Here is a 21,401-nt window from a genome sequence, read left to right on the forward strand (position 1 = left end):
ATTTTGATCTATTACTGGACCCCGGAAAGTCACCTCCAGCATGTCCACCAGGTCCTGCAGCGCCTGCGGGAGCACCAGCTCTATGTGAAGTTGGAGAAATGCTACTTCTTCCAGACTTCCATAGAGTTCCTCAGGCACATCATCACCCCCGAGGGCATCACGATGGACCCGCGCAAGGTGGAGGCCTTGCGCAGTTGGGAACCCCCGTGTCGGGTGAAGGACGTCTAGCGTCTGTTGGGATTCGCCAACTACTATCGGACCTTCATCCCGGGCTTCGCCACCCTGACCTTGCTGTTGACCCAGCTCCTTCGGAAGAAGGTCCCGTTCCAGTGGGGGCCCCCACAGCAGCAGGCCTTCGAGGTCCTCAAGCAGGCCTTCCTCACGGAGCCAGTCCTGAGGCACCCCAATCCACACCGTACGTTCGTGGTGGAGACGGACGGGTCCAACGTGGCGATTGGGGCGGTGCTGCTACAGGCTCCGGTGGATGGCGGCACTCTTTTTCCCTGCGCATACTACTCCCGGAAACTCAACCCTTCCGAGCGCAACTACACCATCTGGGAAAAGGAGTTGCTGGCCATCAAGGCCGCGTTCGAGGCTTGGCGACATCACCTCGAGGGGGCCCGACACCAGGTGGAGGTGCGGACGGACCATCGGAACCTGGAGCACCTCACCACGGCCAGGAAGTTGAACCAGCGGCGGTCATTGTTTTTCGCCCGGTTCAACTTCCACGTCACATACATTCCGAGCAACCTCAACCAGAGGGCGGACGCGCTATCCCGTAAGCCAGAATACTTTTGCCCCAAGGACTCCCTTCCCCCCCGGACGGTGCTGCCAGCGGACTCCTTGGCCGCGGTCCAGGAACCAGTGGACCTGCGGGCTCAGGTGCTGGAAGCGCAGCTACGGGCCGACTGGTCGCAGCAGCAGAGAGCGGACGTTGGCCCCGCGTCCCCATGGACCGTGGAGGAGGGCTTGCTCAGACACCGTGGTCGGCTGTACGTGCCCACGAGTCCGCTCTGAGCCCTCGTCATGAACCAGTGCCATGACAAGCCTGCGGCAGGGCACTTCGGCTTCTTTAAGACTTTGAACTTGGTGACGTGGACTTTTTGGTGGCCTCGGGTACGGCACGACATGCACGCCTACGTGATGTCCTGTGTGATGTGCCGACAGGCCAAAGCCGCGTCCGGCCCCCCTCCCGGACTCCTCCAGCCGCTGCCGACACCGGAGAGACCGTGGGGAGCCATCTCCATGGACTTCCTGACAGGCCTGCCCCTGTCCGCTACGTACACAACCGTCCTCGTGGTGGTGGATGCGCTCACGAAGATGGCACATTTCATCCCGTGCCGCGGCTTGCCCTCGGCCTGCACCACGGCTAGCCTGTTCCTGCAACATATCTTCCGCCTCCACGGCCTGCCGGACCGGGTGGTTTCGGACCGCGGGGCCCAGTTCACGGCCCGCTTCTGGAAAAGCCTGATGGCCGCGCTGGAGGTGCAGGTGTGCCTGTCGTCGTCGCATCATCCGGAGACTGACGGGGGCACGGAGAAGGTCATCGGCATACTGGAGCAGTACCTCCGCTGTTTTGTCAACCAGCAGCAGGACAACTGGGCCGAGTACCTTCCCCTGGCGGAGTTCGCTTTTAATAACTCCCAACACACCTCCACCCAGATGACCCCTTTCCATGCCAACGTCGGATACCATCCACGGCTTTTCCCGTTGAGCATCATGGACTCCCCTGTTCCCGAGACCCGGGACTTCCTCTCGGAGCTGCAGGCGGTGCAGCAACTGGTGCGGCGGCAGCTGATCCGGGCGAAAGAGGATTATAAACGGTTCGCCGATTGCGCCCACTGGGCGACGCCACCGCTGGAAGTAGGAGATCGGGTGTGGTTGTCCACGAAACACCTCCCCACGGACTGGCCGGTGAGGAAACTGGCCCACCGCTTTATCGGTCCCTTCCCTATCGAGGCGGTCATCAATCCGGTGGCCTACCGGTTGACTCTACCCTGCTCCATGCGGCTCCACCCTGTTTTTCATCGGTCCCTCCTGGTCCCTGAGGCCCCCACGAGCCATCTCCGCCGCCCGCCGACGCCTGACCCCCCAGCCGCAGCCGACGAGGACAACGCCTCGACGTACGAGGTGGACAGTATCCGGGACTCCTGTTGGCTGAAGGGGCGCTTCCAATACCTCATCGCCTGGAAGGGGTACGGGCCCGAGGATTTCACCTGGGTGGACGCGTCTGCCGTTCAGGCCCCTGACCTGGTGCGGGCTTTCCACGAACAGTTCCCGTCCCGACCCCATCCCGACCGTCAGACCCGGGGGAAGGGCCCTGCGGTGGGGGATAGTGTTGTGGCCCCGCCCTCTGAGCCTGTCCCATCGGAGGAAGAAAGCTCCGAGCATGAGGAAGAGGAGTCAGCCAGGCCTGCCTCTCCAGGCCCCTCCCCTCTGGCATTGTCTCAGGTGCCGGCCGAGGGAGAGGAGATTAGCAGGGAGACAGGTGGCTCGGATCAGAGTGACGGAGAAACATCATTCCTGGACGCATGCCTCTGAAGGCGTGATAAACGATTGCAGCAGCTCAGAAGGCGTGCTAGGGATTAGAACTGAGTCACTGGACCACACCCCAGAGACTATATAATAGAGGGTAGTGGTCAGTGATCCTTGTGACGAACAAAACTAACCTTGGATAGACACTAGAGCCTCGTTCGGAACTGCAGAGAGAAAGATTTATTGTTGTCGGACATTTGGAAGCTGAGTATTTGTCTTTCTGTTTTTCTGTGAAAATAAAGGCACTTGGCAGACGGTGTGTCTATCGCTGCCAAGTGGGAGATAAAGAAACTGGGTGCATTCCAAAGTGTTTCCTTAACCCTCGGCTGGCTGTGTTTGTGTGTGTGTGTGGACGGAGACAGATCAACCATGGTGATAAGATAGGTCAAAAAACTTAAAATGTGAGGACAGTCATAAATTCGAGGACTGGTCAAAAGTGCGAGGACCAGTCAAAAATAACTTTTTCAGCCCTCTGAGTAGTCCATGTGCACAAAAGGACTACCCAGAGGGCTGAAAAAAGTGATTTCTGACAGGTCCTCGCACTTTTGACCGGTCCTCACACTTATGACCATCCTCACATTTATGCCCATTGTGGCATTCTTAACAACCATGTCAATCATTTCACCACTGCTTCTCTTCACCATGGTGACAAGATAGGGCGCAAAACGTGAAATGTGAGGACAGTCGTAAGTTCAAAGACTGGTCAAAAGTGTGAGGACCAGTCAAAAATAACTTTTTCAGCCCTCTGAGTAGTCCATATGCACATAGGGACTATTCAGAGGGCTGAAAAAAGTAATTTCTGACAGGTCTTCGCACTTTTGACCGGTCATCATTTATGCCATCATTTATCTTCTAATCCAGAGATCTCCAACCTTGGCAACTTTAAGCCTGGCAGACTTTAACTCCCAGAATTCCCCAGCCAGCTATGCTGGCTAGAGAATTCTGGGAGTTGAAGTCCACAAGTCTTAAAACTGCCACGTTTGAAGACCTCTGAGCTAGGGCTTTAAGGCCAGCCTTTTGGGGAGGGGGTCCCATTCGGAGAGACCCCCTGCCTCTCAGGAAGCATCAGGCCCAGGCAAAGAAAGTTGCCAAGGTTGGAGATCTCTGGACTAGAAACCTCCAAAGATCCCTTCCAATTCTGTAATTCTGGTATTGACAAGCAAGCACAGTTAAGCTACTTAAATCCTCCAGAGCAGGGGTCCCCAACCTTTTGGACCTCAGGGACCATCAAGTTCATAATTTTAAATTTCGCAGACCACTAATACGAATCCAGTGTGCCACTTGCTGAAGCACCTGGACTCCCAGTGACGGGATAGGGTCCTTCAGGCACTCTCCCCCCCTCTTTCTCCCTCTCTCCCCCCTCTCTCATTCTCTCTTTCTCTCCCCCCTCTTTCTCCCTCTCTCCCCCACACTCTCTCTCTCATTCTCTCTTTCTCTCCCCCTCTTTCTCTCTCTCCCCCCCACTCTCTCTCTCTCATTCTCTCTCCCCTTCTCTCTCTCCTCCACTCTCTCTCTCATTCTCTTTCTCTCCCCCTTCTCTCTCTCCCCCACTCTCTCATTCTTTCTCTCCCCCTTCTCTCTCTCCCCCACTCTTTCTCTCTCCCCCCTTTCTCTCATTCTCTTTCTCTCTCCCTCTTCTCTCCCTCCCCCACTCTTTCTCTCGCTCTCTCCCCCTCTTTCTCTCATTCTCTTTCTCTCTTCCCCCCCTTTCTCTCTCCCTCTTTCTCTCCCACTCTCCCCCACTTTCTCTCTTTCATTCTCTTGCAGGGGGCCGATCTGGTGTCTGCAATGGAGAGCAAAATCCAGCTTCTTCTCTCTGCTGTAAGTGCAGCATCAGGATTCTGCCTTGGTATATTTGCAGCGCAAGGCAGCCCTCATTTCCTGCTGACTCAGAGCGGTAAATAGCGTCTGGTTCGGGGAACAGCTGGATTTTGCTCTCCATTGCTCTCTCAGCCCCCTGCAAGCTCTCATCTCTCGAGAAGCCCAACCAAAGTTTTCCGCACCACTTCAGGGAGCGCTCCTCGAGAGATGAGAGCTTGCAGGGGGCTGAGAGAGCAATGGAGAGCAAAATCCGGCTGATCCCCAAACCAGACGCTGTTTACCGCTCCGAGTCCCAAGCGGCTGCCTTGTGCTGCAAATATACCAAGGTGGAATCCTGATGCTGAATTTACAGCGGAGAGAAGAAGCCAGATTTTGCTCTCCATTGCAGACACCAGATTGTATTGCACCACCTGCAAAAATGCAAAAATTTCCAAATGTAGCCCTGCCCTCTAACAGCCCTCCTGATGTTCAACTGTTGTCTCTCAAGGAGGATACTTGGCCATCTTCATGCTTGAAAGGATTCTACAGATGTCTCCCACCTTGGCAGCTTTAAGACTTGTGGACTTCAACTCCCAGAATTCTCCACAATTCCCCAGAATGGGCTAGGCGGGAGTTGAAGTCCACAGGTTGTAAAAGAGTCACAATTGCCCAGCCCTGGGCTAGGGTAGGCTGATGCCGTGCGGGTGGGAGACGGGGCAAGGTGAGGGGTGGATGAGCCAGCAATTTAACAAATGGTTCGGTGTGCTGCGAGGCCAATAAATTGCAAAAAAACACCGAACCGTCTGTTAAATTACTGGCTCGCCCCCTCTCACCCCGCCCCACCCCCACTATTTATTGGCAAGGGGTGGGGCGAGCCAGCAATTTAACAAACGGTTCGGCCAAACCACCTAGAACCGGCAGAATCCCACCACTGGTTTGTTTCCCTCTAGCCATCAGCTGGGACTCAGGAGGCAGCAATAGATTGGGAGTGGGCAGGTAAGCGAACGGCAATCGGCGATCCAACAGAGGCAGAGGGTGAGGGTGAGTGAAGGCGTGGGGGGGGTGAGAGAGGGCTTTAGCAACCCCTGTGAAATGGCCGTTCGACCCCCAAAGGGGTCACGACCCCCAGGTTGAGAACTGCTGCCCTAAAGGAATCATATTTCTCCCTTTCCCTAGCCAGGAATTCTTTGGCATGAAAAGAACCATTCAACCATCTGTTTTTTCCATTCAAATTCAGAATAATGAAAATTTCATATGATTGGTTTAAAAATAGGGAGGTTAGAAGTTGATTGGGGGCTAGTAGATTATTGTGGTTTATTTTACTAAATAAGGTCCCAATTAACCTGGTTAATAGACATAAGTAAATATAAGCAGAAACGGCAAGTAATCCAAATTTAAGCAAATTAGGAAAGAAAAGAACATCTGCACCATCATCTGCAGCAGCAGCAGCAGCAGCAGCAGCATCAAGTCCATCAAGTCAAAGATTGATAGAGAGCATGTTACAAGCAGAGAAATCAAATTCATTTCAAAAAGATGTGATGATGATGTTCCACTCTTTACCGGAGGCAATAACAAAGAATCATAATGAGGTGAAGAGTGAGTTGAGAGAGGTGAAAGATGCATGATATGAATGAAAAAATGGGGAATTTCCAACAGATGATAGAAAAAAATGAACAAAGGATTCAGGTAATAGAAGAAAAATCAGAACAAGCTGAGAAAAAAATAGAAAATATGTACCAAAGGCTTACACAGGAAAATAAAGAGTTGGAGGAAAACATGATTTCGTTGCAAATGAAAAAGTCCACTTACTTTCTGAGATTCCAAAACATTGAAGAGGAAAAAGGAGAAGACCTACCTGATATAATGACAGAATTGCTGGCAAATGCTTTACAAATTACAAAACAGAAAATGCAAGCAGAGATTGATGAAATATTTTGAATACACAAAAACTACGTGAGAAGACATAATCTCCCAAGAGAAGTTCCTGTAAGATTTGTCAAGAAGATGATAAGAGTTGAAATACTTTAAAAAGCAAGAGATGGACCTCTGCAATATAAAGGCAAAGAAATTGTGGTGTTGAAACAGGTGCCAAGAAGAGTTAAGAAATCTAAGAAGACAATATCTATTTTTGACAGGTCAGCGTAAATTTACAACGTAAATTTCAGATGGCTGATATCAGAGGGAATTTTGGTAACTTGGAATGAAAAAAGATATAGATTGGACTCATTAGATAAAGCACATGAATTTTATGAATATCAATTTGGAACTACTGAAGAACAGGGAAGGGGAGAGGAAGTAGAATGTAAAGGACAAAGAGAACTAGCAATTGTGGAAAAGACTAGATGGCAAGAAGAAAATGAGTCCGAACGAGCAAAACGAGAATGAGCAAAAGTAAAGGAACAGAGAGAAATAAGATCAACTAGGACAATATGACCTATATACAAGTGAGAAGGTGGAAGAAGAAATACAGATGGTATCAAATAAATTGAATTCACCAATGAAAAGGAAAAAAAAACTTTCACAAAACTACAAAAATTAAAATTTGACTTAATTTGCCTCCAAGAAGTCCATATTCAAAAACAGCATAGTAAGCGTTTTGAATACCCCAAAATGGGAAAAGTATATTTATCATTAGCAAAAGAAAAGAAAAGGGAGGTGGTCTTATATATAAAAGAAAGAATAAATGCCAAGCAAATATACACAGATGAAGAAGGGAAAATTTTGAGAGGTAATAATAAACCAAAAACAAGTACTTTTGATAGCAATATATATGCCAAATAATAAACAAGAAGAATTCTATAAAAAAAACTCCACATGAAAATAACCAAAATGGATTATGAAGATATTTGTGTGTTAGGGGACTTTAATGCAATTATGGATGCAAAACTGGACTATAGGAGCAGGAAAATAGGTAAAAAGGTCCAGAAAACACTCCCTAGGACTGTGATGGCAAACCTATGACATGCATGCCACAGGTGGCATGCATAGCCATATCAGTGGGTACGCCAGCTCAGCTCCAGTGCCCATGTGCACACCCACCAGAAGTAAGGAAACAGGGTGTATCCTGCCTCTGGAGGGCCTCGGGGGGGGGGGAAGGCCCGGTTTTTTTTTTTCTCACCTGGCTCCAGATCCTCTCTATGCATCTGGGGAGGGCAAAAACAGCCTTCCCCACCGCCTCAGAGGCCCTCCGGAGGCCCGAAACGGCCCGTTTCCCAAATTCCAGTTGGACAGGAAGTGACATTTTTTGCTGTCCCCAGTCTCCAGAGACTCCTAGAGAGTCTCAACACACAGAGACACACCAGAACACCTTCTTCCTGCTTTCCTGACAGGATTTCATTTGAAAAAGAAACAAAAATTTAGGCAAAACATTCATTTTTACTGCTGCTATTCTTCCTAGCAAGGATAATTGTAATTTTTTCCAGTTTTTTTTTTTTTAATTTGATTTATATGCCGCCCTTCTCTGGAGACTCAGGGCGGCTTACAATGCGCTAAGCAATAGCCTTCATCCTTTTGTATATTTATACAAAATCAGCTTATTGCCCCCCACAACTGGGTCCTCAATACCTTAGAAAGGATGGAAGGCTGAGTCAACCTTGAGCCTGGCAAGATTCGAACCTGCAGTAATTGCAGGCAGCTGGTCTTAATAACAGGGTGCTTTAGACCACTGTACTACCAAGGCTCTTTTCCAAAGAGAGTTTTCCATCTCTCTTTGTATTTTTTGCCACAATGGATCATAATTATACCAGAGCCTTGGTAGTACAGTGGTCTAAAGCACCCTGTTATTAAGACCAGCTGCCTGCAATTACTGCAGGTTCGAATCTTGCCAGGCTTAAGGTTGACTCAGCCTTCCATCCTTTCTAAGGTAGGTAAATTGAGGACTCAGTTGTGGGGGCAATAAGCTGACTTTGTATAAATATACAAAAGGATGAAGGCTATTGCTTAGCACATTGTATGCCGCCCTGAGTCTCCGGAGAAGGGCGGCATATAAATCAAATTAAATATATATATATATACTTAAATAATTTCGCATTTGATGTCATAATATAAACCCCTAAATACTTAAACTTTTTTACAATTTCAAATCCTGTTAGTCTTTCTAGTTCTTCTTTTTGCTTTATAGTCATATTTTTAGTTATTATCTTTGTTTTCCCTGCATTTATTTTAAATCCAGATACTTGTCCATATTGATTAATTATATCCATTAGACCTATAATCGACTGTAATGGTTGGGTTAAAGTAACAACCAAGTCATCTGCGAATGCTTGTAATCTATAGTCATACTGCCTAATCTTAATTCCACTTATTTTGTCCGACCCACGTATCTTACTTAACAAAAATTCCAAAGTCAGAATAAACAATAATGGAGACAAAGGGCATTCTTGTCTTGTTCCTTTTTCTATATTAAAACTGTCTGTTAAACTACCATTAATTATAATTTGTGCTGTATGTTTATGATATATTGCCTTAATAGATTTTGTGAAATGTTCCCCAAACTGCATCTTTTCTATTATTTTCAATAAAAATTGCCAATTCAATCAATCAAATGCTTTCTCTGCATCAAGAAATATCAGCACCGCAGGGATTTGGTTGTTCTTCCCCAAATACTCCAATAGGTTAACAACTTGCCTTACATTACTCTTCATTTGTCTACCATTTATAAAACCAGTTTGATCATTATGAATCATTTGTTGCATGACTGTCATTAACCTATTTGCTAATATTTTAGCAAAAATCTTGTAATCTGTATTTAAGAGTGATATGGGCCTATATTTTTTTGGCTGGGTATGGTCTTGCTCCTCCTTTGGAATCAAAGAAATATAAGCTGTCCTCCAAGATGGGGGTACATCTCCTCCAGATTGTATATTAGTAAATAATTCTTTAAGTGGTCCCACCATTTCTAACTGCAAATGTTTATAATAAGCAGCTGTCAAACCATCCGTCCCAGGAGCTTTACCCACTTTCAACTGCTTAATTGCAGACATAATCTCCTCAGTAGTTATTAGTTGATTTAAACCCTCCCTTTGCTCTTTTGTAATTGTAGGAGTATACTCTTTCTGTAGGTATCTATCTATATCTGTACCTTGAATTTTATCACCAGCATACAACCTCGTATAAAATTCTAAAAATGCTTTTTTAATCATATTTTGCTGATAAACCTCTTTACCTTTATATTCTATTTTCTCTATGGTCTGTGACTTTTGCTTTTTCCTTAACAAATATGCTAACCACCTCCCTGGTTTATTAGCATTACAAAAAGTATTATGTTTAGCATATTGCAAATTAGTTGCAACCTGATCTGCCATTAACATATTAAATTCCCCGCACAATAAATTAATTGCCTCTTTTATTTTCTTATCTGCTGGATTCAATATCAAAGCTTGTTCTTTTTTCCTGATTTCCTCTTCTAAGTCCTTCCTTTTTTTTCCTGTTTACGTCTATATTTATTATTCAAATATATCAAAATGCCTCTTATATATGCTTTACTTGCATCCCATACCATTTCCATAGATGTACCCTTATGCATATTTATAATAAAAAATTCTTTCATAAATTTTTTACATTCTTTTACATTTTCCTCATATCTAAACAAATTTTCATTTAACCTCCAAGACCTCTTAGATCCCCTTCCATACTCTAATTCCATCCAGACTGGACTATGATTGGTTAAAACTCTTGGGCAAATCTTCGTCTTCTTCACTCTGGAAAAGAAATCATTTGTAATTAATATATAATCAATCCTTGAGAAAGATTGATGTCTATCAGAAAAAAAGGTAAAGTCTTTTTCTTCGGGGTTTCTCTCTCACCAGATATCTCTCAGTTCCATGTCCTCCATCATTTCAAAAAACGATTTTGGCAATCTGGCACATGTTGAAATGTTCTGCAAGAGCCCCTTCTTATCTTTTTTAGTGTCCAAAACTCCATTCCAGTCGCCCAATAAAATACATGATTTATAATCCCATTGTAATAACTTGGAATGTAAAAGCTTATAAAATTTTTCCTGTTGTTGGTTTGGTGCGTAGACTCCAATTAAAAGTATTTTTTCTCCTTTTATTAACAGTTCAATTGCTAAAAATCTTCCTTGATCATCTGCTTCAATTAATTTGGCAATTAAGTCTTTTTTAGGTATATAACTATACCATTCTTCTTCTCAGGAGCAGATGCAACAAAATGTATACCTAACCTTGCATTTATTAAATATTTTTGATCTTTACTTCTAATATGAGTCTCTTGTAAACAAATTACATCATTTTTAAACTGTTTCAAATAATGAAATATTTTTCTCCTCTTTTGTAGTGAATTTAGGCCATTAACATTCCAGGTCAAAAATCTAGTTGCCATTCTTGGCTCTCTGAAGCACTTGGAGCACCTGCTGGAAATCTCCATGCATTTTACTTTTTGGCTTTGCTCCTCCCACTGCTTCTGTTTTTGTAGTATCTTGAATCATTTGAAGTTGCTGCACTCTTAATTCTTCTTGACGCTTGGCTGCCCCTCGAGTCTGTCTTTGATCCTTAGGTTCTTCTATCTCCAAAGCTTGAACAGTAGTCGAAAATTGTATTAATTCTTCTTGAATAATCAAATCACCCTTTTGGGCCAACAATTCTTCTTTCTCCCCCTTTCTTGCCCCATCCATTTCTGTCTTCCTTCTAGCTTCCTGGGGCTGAGGGCATCCAGCCTTTAATACATTGGTATAAAAATCTCTTGCCTTCCACACTGAATTGAGATGGTATCTTTCTCCTGAATAATTCACCACCAAACCAGCTGGAACTTCCCATCTATAATGTATCTGATGGTATCTCAATTCTTCCACCAGAAAGGCATAATCCTTTCTGGCTCTCAACATTTTGGGGGGAATTTCTTTCAGTGTTAAAACCTCCTGCCCCTGCACTTGAAGTTTGTTTTTAAAAGTGACTTGTAGGATTTCATTGCGTAATCTTCTTGTTGTAAAATAAACTACAATGTCTCTTGGTAGATTTTTCTGTCTGGCCACCCATGAATTGACACAATAAATTTTGTCAATTTGCCATTCAAAATTTGCTTTTTGATCTTCCATTATCTGTGCAAATGCTTCTGAAAAGATCTCTCTCAAATTCTCTTGCTTATTTTCCTTGAGGCCTCTTATTCTCAAAGCAAATTCCATGTCTCTATATTGTATCATTATCACATCCGCCTCTGCTCTTTCCATCTTGTCCTGGACCTCCCCCATTTTATTTTCCAAGTTCTCATTAGACTGCTTAATTTCTTCCACTTTTTCATCTATTGCTTCAATTTGTCCTGCCAATCCTTGTACTGCCATAATAATATCTTCTCTAATTTCTTGGTTTCATTTTTGAATAGTCTCTTTGACCTGTGCAATTTCTTCAGCAACTTCTCGAGTTTGCTCCTGAAACATTGAAGCAATTTTTGTTTCTGTAACAGAGGCTTGTGTTTTGAGGGCTTCCTGCAACATTTCAAATGTTAATATTGTTGGTTCCGTTGGAACAGAGAGAGATTGCAATCTGGACGTTTGAGCTGGTGAAGTCCCAGCACTTCTGGGGACAATAGCCTTAATTTGTTTTGAAGCTATTTTTAGTTTCCAATTTAAATTCAGTCAACTGCCAGAACTGTAAATCCACCAAATCCAGAAATCAGTCTTTAAATAATATCAGTCCTTTTTTTTTTTAAGGATCACTGCTGTAATCTCTAATCTTCTCCTTTTTAAAAAAAAAACACAAATCTCTAATTTTAGACAGGGGCTGCCAACACTAAAAGAAACTTTCCTTTTTAACTTTCGCTTTCACGCCCCATTAAAGCACAATTGCCATCTTGGTTTCACTTTCTCCCCTTAATAAATCAGAAGGAAGTAATATACATTTGGAGTTAAAGTTCAGTACTTGCAGATCTCATCTCTTCTGAGTTTACTCAGCCTGCTTCCGAATGATGTTTATTCAAGCATGGTTTGCAGAGGTGGTTGCAGCGTCTTCTTCTGCTTCAAGCAGAAACGTCCTGGATCCGGAGCTCTGTCAGGCTTCCAGGGAGCTCTCACCCTTCAAGCCCCAGAATTGTTTCTGGGGCTCCTTGTGGAGCTCTACCTATGCCCATCTGCTCTCTTCCTCCCCTTTTCCCGGGGAGAAAGTTTTCAAGCCGCTAGACAGCTGATTTGCGCTGTTCTAGCGGCTTTACAAGATCACGGGGCTAGCGCTCAAGGGAAGAGCGTCCTCAGCGCCTGCGGTGCCACCAGAAGTCCCCTATGCTTTAAATCTTGATGCAGGTTGAGAAGAGTAGCTATGGCTGCCACACTGTGATATAATATACTCGAGAATAGATTGCTGCTTTTACCCAGTCTTTAATTCAATATGGAAAATGAAGAACAGAAAAGCTGTTGAGATATTTAAGTAAAGTAGGTTCTGGATAAAAACCAACAGTGCTTTTCATAACTGTCTTCATAATTGTACCCAGCCATATAATGATTAGACATGTGTACATCTAACATTTTAATGCAGCAGCTGCAGGAGCTATCAGCTTCTCGAATCAGGCAGAACATCAGGAGAGACACTTTAGTGTTTTGAGATGACTGTAAGTGGCAATGTGCTGTTCATTCCTGTGTTAGCCCTTATATTTCCTTTGACATTCTGTTCCTAAACAATATGGAATAGTGTTAATAGCATAGAAATAGGATGGCTCTCCAAAACCTTTTTGCAAGGTGACTGAATTAAACACATTTTCAACTCTTTTTACTCTGGGGTCAAAAACTGCAATTTAAATCCCTGAACTATGCTTATTTTTCCCTCAATATTAAATCCCATTTAAGATTATCAAAGTCACCTCTAAGACCAAATGAAATACCAATAGGGAAGTAAGAGTTATATAACACTGATATCATTTTAAGATGTATTGCAATCCTCACCATCAGATTGGGAAGAAAATACAAAAAAATGGATTATGTATAATTCTAAGGGCTCACTCGTGTGGTTCTTCTTCATTCCATCCTTCTCTCTTTATTTGCTCTCTTCTTCTTCTTCTGCTTCTGCTTCTTCTTCTTCTGCTGCTGCTGCTGCTGTTAGTCCTCTTGCTTCTTCTTCTACTGTATCTCTGAAATGAGAAACATGGTTCATTTTACAAGTCAAAATTTAAACCAACTTTATTAGAATCCTGGTTTGGAAGGTAAGTAAAACAAATGTTGATTGTCTTTATCACAACTGTCAATGGTGATTTGATACAAACTCTATAACAGCTAATGAAAGAAAGATGCAAGTGAAGAAAAAAAGTACTTCCATAGTGCCAAATTATGATTATGATCAAATTCAAAACTGTGTTCAATGGCTATAGCAAAAATTCCAGTTTAAAAGAAAAATCTAATTTTATAATTAAATCAATTTTTATTGATTAGTTTTACCAAATAAATCTAATAATTCAAATTTTATTTAATTTCTTCAAAAAGAAATTCTTGGTTGTGTATCTCTATTAATTGTTGAAGGCTAAATTCTAAATTTTGTTTTAGTGATAAATGAAATTAATTGAAACAATGTTTTATTTTTGTTAAAATGTTTTCATTTCTTTTGAAAGATATAAATCATTAAAAAGTTTCACAATTTTTAACCAATTTTAACAGAGGAAGAGACAAGTCTATGAGTCAAACCTGATAAGTCGTGGTTTGCAGCTTGAAGCCACAAAGTCGGTAAGTACAATCCATTGTACTTTTAAAAAATATATCTATTGCTGCATTAAAAAGAAATGAATTTATGCAGAAGTATGATATATGCATTTATATACATTTATATAAATATTACATATTTTGTATTTTTATATACTTTGTACATTCATGATTTATAAATTTATTTTTTAATAATTTGAGGAGATAAATCAATGTGATTAAATAAACAAATAAATAAGAGGAGAACAAATATACTATCTTAAGATGCCTTTCCTCCACAGTGTTTGTTATATCTGTGATTGGTAAAGTCAGATCACTTGGATTTATACAGTATAATAAAGCCTTTTGTCTAATATTTAGATATTGACACGTCTCTCACTGGAATAAAAGCTCTTTGTGCATGCTTAACATAATATAGATCTAAGTTCATTCCCCTATTACAAGTTATTTATCTGAGGTATTGTACCCTAACAATACCTTTGATCTTATGTGGTCATGTGGAAGGAATGAGATTGGCTTGGCAGAGAAAAGGCACTCTTTTCTCTGCTGCTTTTAAGTGACCATTCCTGTGTTTGCTAATGGAGTATGTGTAGAACTGGCCTATCTATTTTGTTGAAACTCCATTTTGTTGAAAAAAATATCTTCATTTTGCTCACTTCTGTTCTTAGTTGTTTTCCCTTTGGGACCTCTCATCCTTGGGCCTCATATACTTGCCAAAAAATTCCAGGAAGGCTACATCAAGGAACTTGTACCAAGCCAAGCAGTTGATTCAGGGTCAACTCCCCTTTCCTGTTACAGATAAATTAGCTAGAAAGTTTTATATACTTAATTACTAGCTTTATCAGTTAGGGAGTGATGGGTAAGAGCTTTGTTATTTTAGTAATAAGCCCACTTTCTGGAAGGGCCATCCTCTGCCAGGGATGTGAATACTTTATAGGTTGTTGCCTATTTGCTATTGATCATGTGCCTTGGATTTCTTTTTTCCCAATTTTTTTTATTATTTTTTAAACATAAAACATAAAATACATCTTTTTAAAGCAAGGGTTTGGTCCATCATAAAGTAAGTACAATTATTCAAATTCCCTCAATCAACTTTGTTCCAAATTTTGTCCATTTACATCTTAAAAAGAAAAAAAAGAAAAGAAAAAATATCTTATTCTAAACATTTATCATTCTACTATTACGCCCAAAATTCTAAACAATAAACACTATTCTAAATCTTTATCATTTTAACAATCAATATTTCATATATATTCCTCAGTCCTAAGACCCATTACCATAAATCTATATTTTACTTCACTTAAATGACATCTAATATCCATAATCTTGACAAAAAGTATTTTCCTCCTCTTAAAGTCATTTCATAAGCAATCAACATTTCCTTCTATAGTTTGTTACTTCCACAAAGTTTATTTTGTTTATTTCAAATTTATTCTCATATTCTATTGAGTCTAATTTTTAGCTAATTCATAGTTTAAATGTCTATTTCCCAGCTGTATTTTCCCATACGGCTATCTCTATTTATTTAGACTGGTTTACAGTTTAGCTCCTATTCTCCAGTAAAATCTCTTCCACTTCCTCCTAAATTTATTTTTTAGCTGGTTCGCATCTTAATCTGCTGCTTTCCAGCAATGTTTTCCTCCACTCCTTACCTTAATTATTTTGGCTGGTTCACAGTATTATTTTAACTGCACACCAACCTTCTCCTTAACTCCTGCTAAATCTATTAGAGAACTGGTTCACAACTCGAGTAGTTGCCTTCCAGCAATGCTTTCCTCCACTCCTACCCCTATTTTTAACTGGTTCACAACTTTATTTCAATTGAACCCCAGGTATAATCTCCTCCACTCCTAACTTTTTATTTTTGGCTAGTTCACAGTTTTGCTTTAACTGTTTCCAGCATATGCTTTCCTCCACTCCTAACTCAATATTTTTATTTTTAACTGGTTCCCAGTTTACTTTAACTGTTCTCCAGTATGATGTTTTCCTCCATTCCTACCTTATTTGTAAAACTGGGTCACAGCTTTACTTTCACTGATCTCCAGAGTCATGCTTTCCTCCACTCCTAAATTCATTTATATAAGCTAATTTGTAGCATTTATCTCTTATTCAGTTGTTTAGTTCCAAATTACTTCAAAGTGTGTTACCAATATTGTTTTCCAATCTATTCTCCTCCATGTCTCTTACCAATTTAAGATAGAAATATATTTCAATAAATATTTTATCTCCTATTCTCTCCTAAGTTTTCTCCCATTCCATGCTTGTTTCTTATTTTCAATAAAAATATTTTAAACCACTTTAAGATCAATTTTTTATGATTATTAACTCTATAAATAATTCTTTTTAGCATCCAATGCCTTGAAAGGAAAACATTTTCTTCCATGTTATTAAATCTGTAAATAATGCTTGCTGAGAATACAAAATTTAAAAAGGCATTAGAATATCAAAAATCATGTTTTTCTTCAATCATTTATGCTCTTATTTCTTAATCAAATTGTTTATATATTTATATAAAAAATAATAAAAGAGAGAGAGAGCAATAGCAATAATAATAATAGTTACAGTGAAAAAAAATAAAAATAATAAAAATAAAACAATACTAAAAAAAGAAAAAAGGGAAGAGAGTAGAAATATAAGCAAAGAAGTCAAATGGGTTAAAAAAGAAAATAGAGAGGGAAAAAAAACAAAGAGAAAGATACAAAAAGAAAGAAATAGAGAGAGAGCATAGAGAAGGGGAAAAAAGGTATCTCCTAACATTATTCAATCACCCAGAAACCATTACATTCATTTAAATCAAAATATGATATTTTGTTGTCTTGTTACATGATATATTCCATAATTCCTTTCTCCAGTCTATCCAGATATGTATCTTTTCCATTTCAATGTCATCAAAGTTATGAATTCTACAAAATTAGCTCTGAAGCAATTCCATATATGGTATCATCATGTCCTTCTTCTATTGCCACACCCTTCTTTTGTTGCCACATTTATTAGTTCAATTATCATTGTTCCATTTAATTTCTTCTTTCTATTCTTCAATAAATCCTCTAGTGTACAGATTACATATCCTAAGTCAAGTTCTCTAAGTCTTTTCCTCAAAATAGTCAAGTTTAAATAACAAGCAACAAAGTTTCTCTTTTCAAGTAACAAGTGGAATTTAGACTTTCACTTTAGCTGGCAACCATTTTGTCCGTCTCCGTTTGTCTCCGTCTCTTTGCTTTTAAAGGCATAATTATATCCTCTTCTCCTTCCTCTCTCCCAGACACAGTCCAATCTCATTTATCCACCAAAAAGAAAAGAAAAAATATATCCAGATCTGTAATCAAACATCTCCAAGAAGTCAGCAATTTACGCTATCCACCAACAGGTCTTTTGTCTTTGTGCCCCAATAGTTCTCAGCCGCTATCAAGGCTGGGGCAAAGTAATTGTAAATTAGCGTTTGTGGGCAGTTCTGCCTGGGCCAATGTCCACTCACCCGGCATCCAAACTCCCGGCTCCGCTCTCCGCTTCTCCACCTCTCCTCCTGCACATTCTTATATCCTGGTTGCTGCGGTCTCAGGGCAGCCGCCATGGCCGCCGCTCCACCGCCGCCGGCACAGAGGGTAAACCTCCGGCCCCGAGGAACCTGCCCATTCCTCTCAGCCATCCGAGGGATCCCTCTCTATCCCCCTGTCACTACAGGACAGGGTAGGTCCAAGGACCTACTGGCGGGGGCTTGGCAGACGGGGTTTTCGCGGGGCTCCATAGAGCCCGCTAATTCCCTGTCTGTATCCCCGCGGCACCAATGTGCCCATATGCCTTGGATTTCTAAATTAGTATAGCTTTTATACCATGTGCCTTGGATTTCTAAATGGTATAAAAGCTATGCTAATTTGTATTGAGGCTCTCAATTTGTGATTTAGTCCCAAGAGCATACCTCTTTGTGCTGTACAAAATGAACAGGTTTCAATTTCCCACTTTGTGTGATAATTGGCTTCTTCTCACATGAAAAACAAATCCAGCAAATATCATTCTCTCTCTCTCTCTCTCTCTCTCTCTCTCTGTGTGTGTGTGTGTGTGTGTGTGTGACACCAAGAGAGAGGCATGGTTTACAGATAGTTAAAGCAAAAAAGTGAAAGAAATACTGTTTAGTTCAAGCCAGGCAGGTGCAACCCAAGCCTACAGGCCACATGTGGCCCTGTACAGCTAGTAATATGGCCCCATAAGATCAAATAAAAATATATATTAAAAAAGGAAGTTTGTTATTTATATACATTAACTATATTGTATATTTTATATGCGTCCCAAGTTAATTCCTCTTCACTCAATGCGACCGAGACAAGTCAAAAGTTGCCTGCTTTAAGCTATAGAGCTAAAAGTTAAATAGCAAACACGTAGAGGAAAATCACAGTTACAGGTAGTTAAAGTTTCCCTGAAGCTACAACAACTTGAACAGGTACAGGTGAAGCAAGGTCAGCCATAAAGAGAGTGGGATGAGCCAGGAACAAGGGCAGTTCAGCAGTAGCAGACCTCATTGATATATTTAATATGGGAAACCAGAAGCAGTCCAGTGAGCAAGGCCCAGCAAAAAGTCCAAGTCTGTTAGCAGTGGAGAGCTATCAAAGAGGCCCAACAAGAAAGATTGATTGAAGGACAAGGTTTTGAATGTGTGCTCACTTATTCAGAGAGATTAAGAAGAAAAGAATGGTTCACTGGAAAGCAACCAGTTTTCTATCACTAGAACATGGTCTCTTGATCAGGGCTTTTTTTATTTTTACACTAACAGGTTTTGCAGCCAGAAAAAGTTTGACTAAAGAGTGATAGAAAGTGACTGCCAGTTGTTAAATGGGCTGAAATTGTTAGGAGAGGCTTCCTGGAAGAAGATGATGTGAGACAGCAGATCCCAGGACAGAGATCACCCTAAACTTTGGAGCCAAGTAGCCTCTGGAGACATTTAACAGCTCAAAAACAAACCCTTGATGATGTTAAAGGAACCTCCTTAGAACACCAAGGCGGGCGATAAAGCATAGGCCTAGATACATTAGAGGTTGGACTGGAAAATAAATTACACTCTCTTCTGTAATTAAACTTCCAACAAGCTACTCAATTCATAGGACTTACCATCCCTTTTGCTTGTGCTGGAACCTTCTGTATCAATTTTAAGCATATGCAGCCCTAGTGACTATATCATTACAAAAAAGAAACAGATTCAGTTTCTATATATTCTGATTAAAATTGAACATAAATGGCAGTCATCATACTTTTAGGCACCCATCCATAAATATGCTGAAATGAACTGTTATATAAATGTCCCTTTTTAAATTCACACTTTATAGCAGGAGTGTCAAACTCACATCATCACGATGGAGTCACGAGATGTTTTGGGACTTCGCTAAACCGGGCTTGGGCATCACCAGCATGAGACGCATCCGGCCCACAGGCCAAGAGTTTGACAGCCCTGCTTCATTTCTTCTCAGTCCGATTTATATTGTAGGCTAGTAAGATCAACTTTATATATTATTTGAAACTCAGATTATCACAGGAAAGCAATAAAATTAAGAACAAGCAAAGTCTTATATTCAAATTGGTAATATTTATGATTATAAATCAATTGTATGCTCGTTCCATCATCTGGAAATGTTCATCAATGAAAACATTTTCAGAATGGTAATCATGCTTACAGAACAAATTTACAGTCACAGCTGTTAATATTGTGTTATTTATACAACTTTGCTTGGAATGTATTTCACACATATTTTGTATGTAGATCAGATAAGTGTAAACTTAAACAATTAGGATGTAAAATTAAGATGGGGCCTGGTGGCTCAGCAGACTGATAGCATTGTGATTAACACCAGCTGTCTGCAATTACTGTAAGTTCGAATCTCACCAGGCTCAAGGTCAACTCAGCCTTCCATCCTTTCTAAGGTGGGTAAAATGAGGACCCAGTTTGTGGGGGCAATAAACTGACTTTGTATAAATATACAAAAGTATGAAGGCTATTGCTTAACACATTGTAAGCTGCCCTGAGTCTCCGGAGAAGGGCGGCATATAAATAATAATAATAATAAAAAAAATTAATGGAAACTGATGTTTTTATTTTCTGCGAGGTTCAGGTTTGCTGATATTTCTGAATTATGTAGAACAATTACAAAACCACTCTAAATGAAAGCATTAGCATGGCAAATATAGTTGAATTTAAGTAAGCATGAAGAGAAATATGTTAAGTAAAAAGTGTATTTAACTGGCACTGAAACTGGCAATCTTAACTAGCAGTGAAAAAAGAAAAACAGGGACTTAGGATTTTGGTGCACACTTTGACAAAAATATATCATTCAAGAGCTGTGCTGCTACTGCTGTTGAAAAAAATGTCATGAGTTGAAGCCATGTTTCCATTTCAAATTTTAGATATAGTTTTTTTTCCTGTTTAAACATTTTATTAGATTATAGAGTAAAGTATAGAATGCAAAAGCAAATAGGAAGACAGTGGGGAGGAAAAAGGGAAAGAGAAATGAGGGGGGACAGGGGGAAAGAAAACAAAAGCATTGAGTTCAGACTCCCTGTATTGCAGTAAAAAAGAGCATTAACATCAAACCACAACCTTTTGCTTTTCCATAATAATATAAACTAGCCATTTCTATAAAAACAAATCAATCTAATCAGTAATGCCCAAAATCAAGGTTTCATTTTTTTCTACCTCAAGCACAAAGTAAAGAAGTGTTCTCCATGTGGCAACAAAAGTAATTGTTTTTTTCTCTTATCAAAGCAGTCAATTTAGTCATCTCTACTAACTCCATCAACTTTTGCAGCCATTCGTCCATGGTGGGAATCGAAATGTCCTTCCATTTTTGTGCATACAGTAGTCTTGCTCCTATCAATATGTATAAGATCAAAGTTCCAAATTTTTTATCAAATTCTTTGACTATTAAACCCAAAAGAAAAGTTTCTGGTGTTATCTTTATCAAGATAAATATATTATAATCGATATCCTTTTACTGCAGGTCATGGATGAAAAGCTGATCTTTGTAAAGGTGCATGGTCCTTGGGAAGTGCTATGTAGCTATGCTGAAATTATGCACATCAAATTGCCTTTGCAACCCGATGATACGAAAAGTCATGACTCAGCACTTACGTGGATTAGCAGATTCTTTAATGTGGATGAAAATATCATCAACCCAGAACAGGAGTTTTTTACTGCTGCATTTGAAAATGAACATATTTCAGACTTTTATATTCAGGACAAGGACTCTTTCTTCAATTCAGCAACTAGGAGCCGAATAGTAAGTTGTAGAATTTAGTATTAAAGGATGTATTTTTAAGTGCAATATTAGACTAATGTTTATTTTGTTCTTCTGAATATCAAAGCAATATGTAAAACAATGCATTGCAGCATATAATCAAATGTTAAGGAAATATAAAACGTTGGAAAATTAAGTGGCAGACAAAGTACAACTCA

General features: G+C 40.7%; 1 protein-coding gene across 1 annotated transcript in view; it reads left to right on the forward strand.

The window, feature by feature from the left end:
- Positions 1-21,401, forward strand: part of ANO6 (anoctamin 6) — a 113,221-nt gene that overhangs the window by 13,596 nt on the left and 78,224 nt on the right. Inside the window, exons 5-6 of the mRNA XM_070947876.1 lie at positions 13,925-13,990; positions 20,947-21,225. Coding sequence (XP_070803977.1) covers positions 13,925-13,990; positions 20,947-21,225 — 345 coding nt within the window. The remainder of the gene's footprint in view (positions 1-13,924; positions 13,991-20,946; positions 21,226-21,401) is intronic.

The sequence above is a fragment of the Pituophis catenifer genome, unplaced genomic scaffold (genome assembly GCF_029215685.1).
Source record: "Pituophis catenifer annectens isolate HBS135680 unplaced genomic scaffold, rPitCat1.0.hap2 SCAF_7, whole genome shotgun sequence".
NCBI classification, from domain to species: Eukaryota; Metazoa; Chordata; class Lepidosauria; order Squamata; family Colubridae; genus Pituophis; species Pituophis catenifer.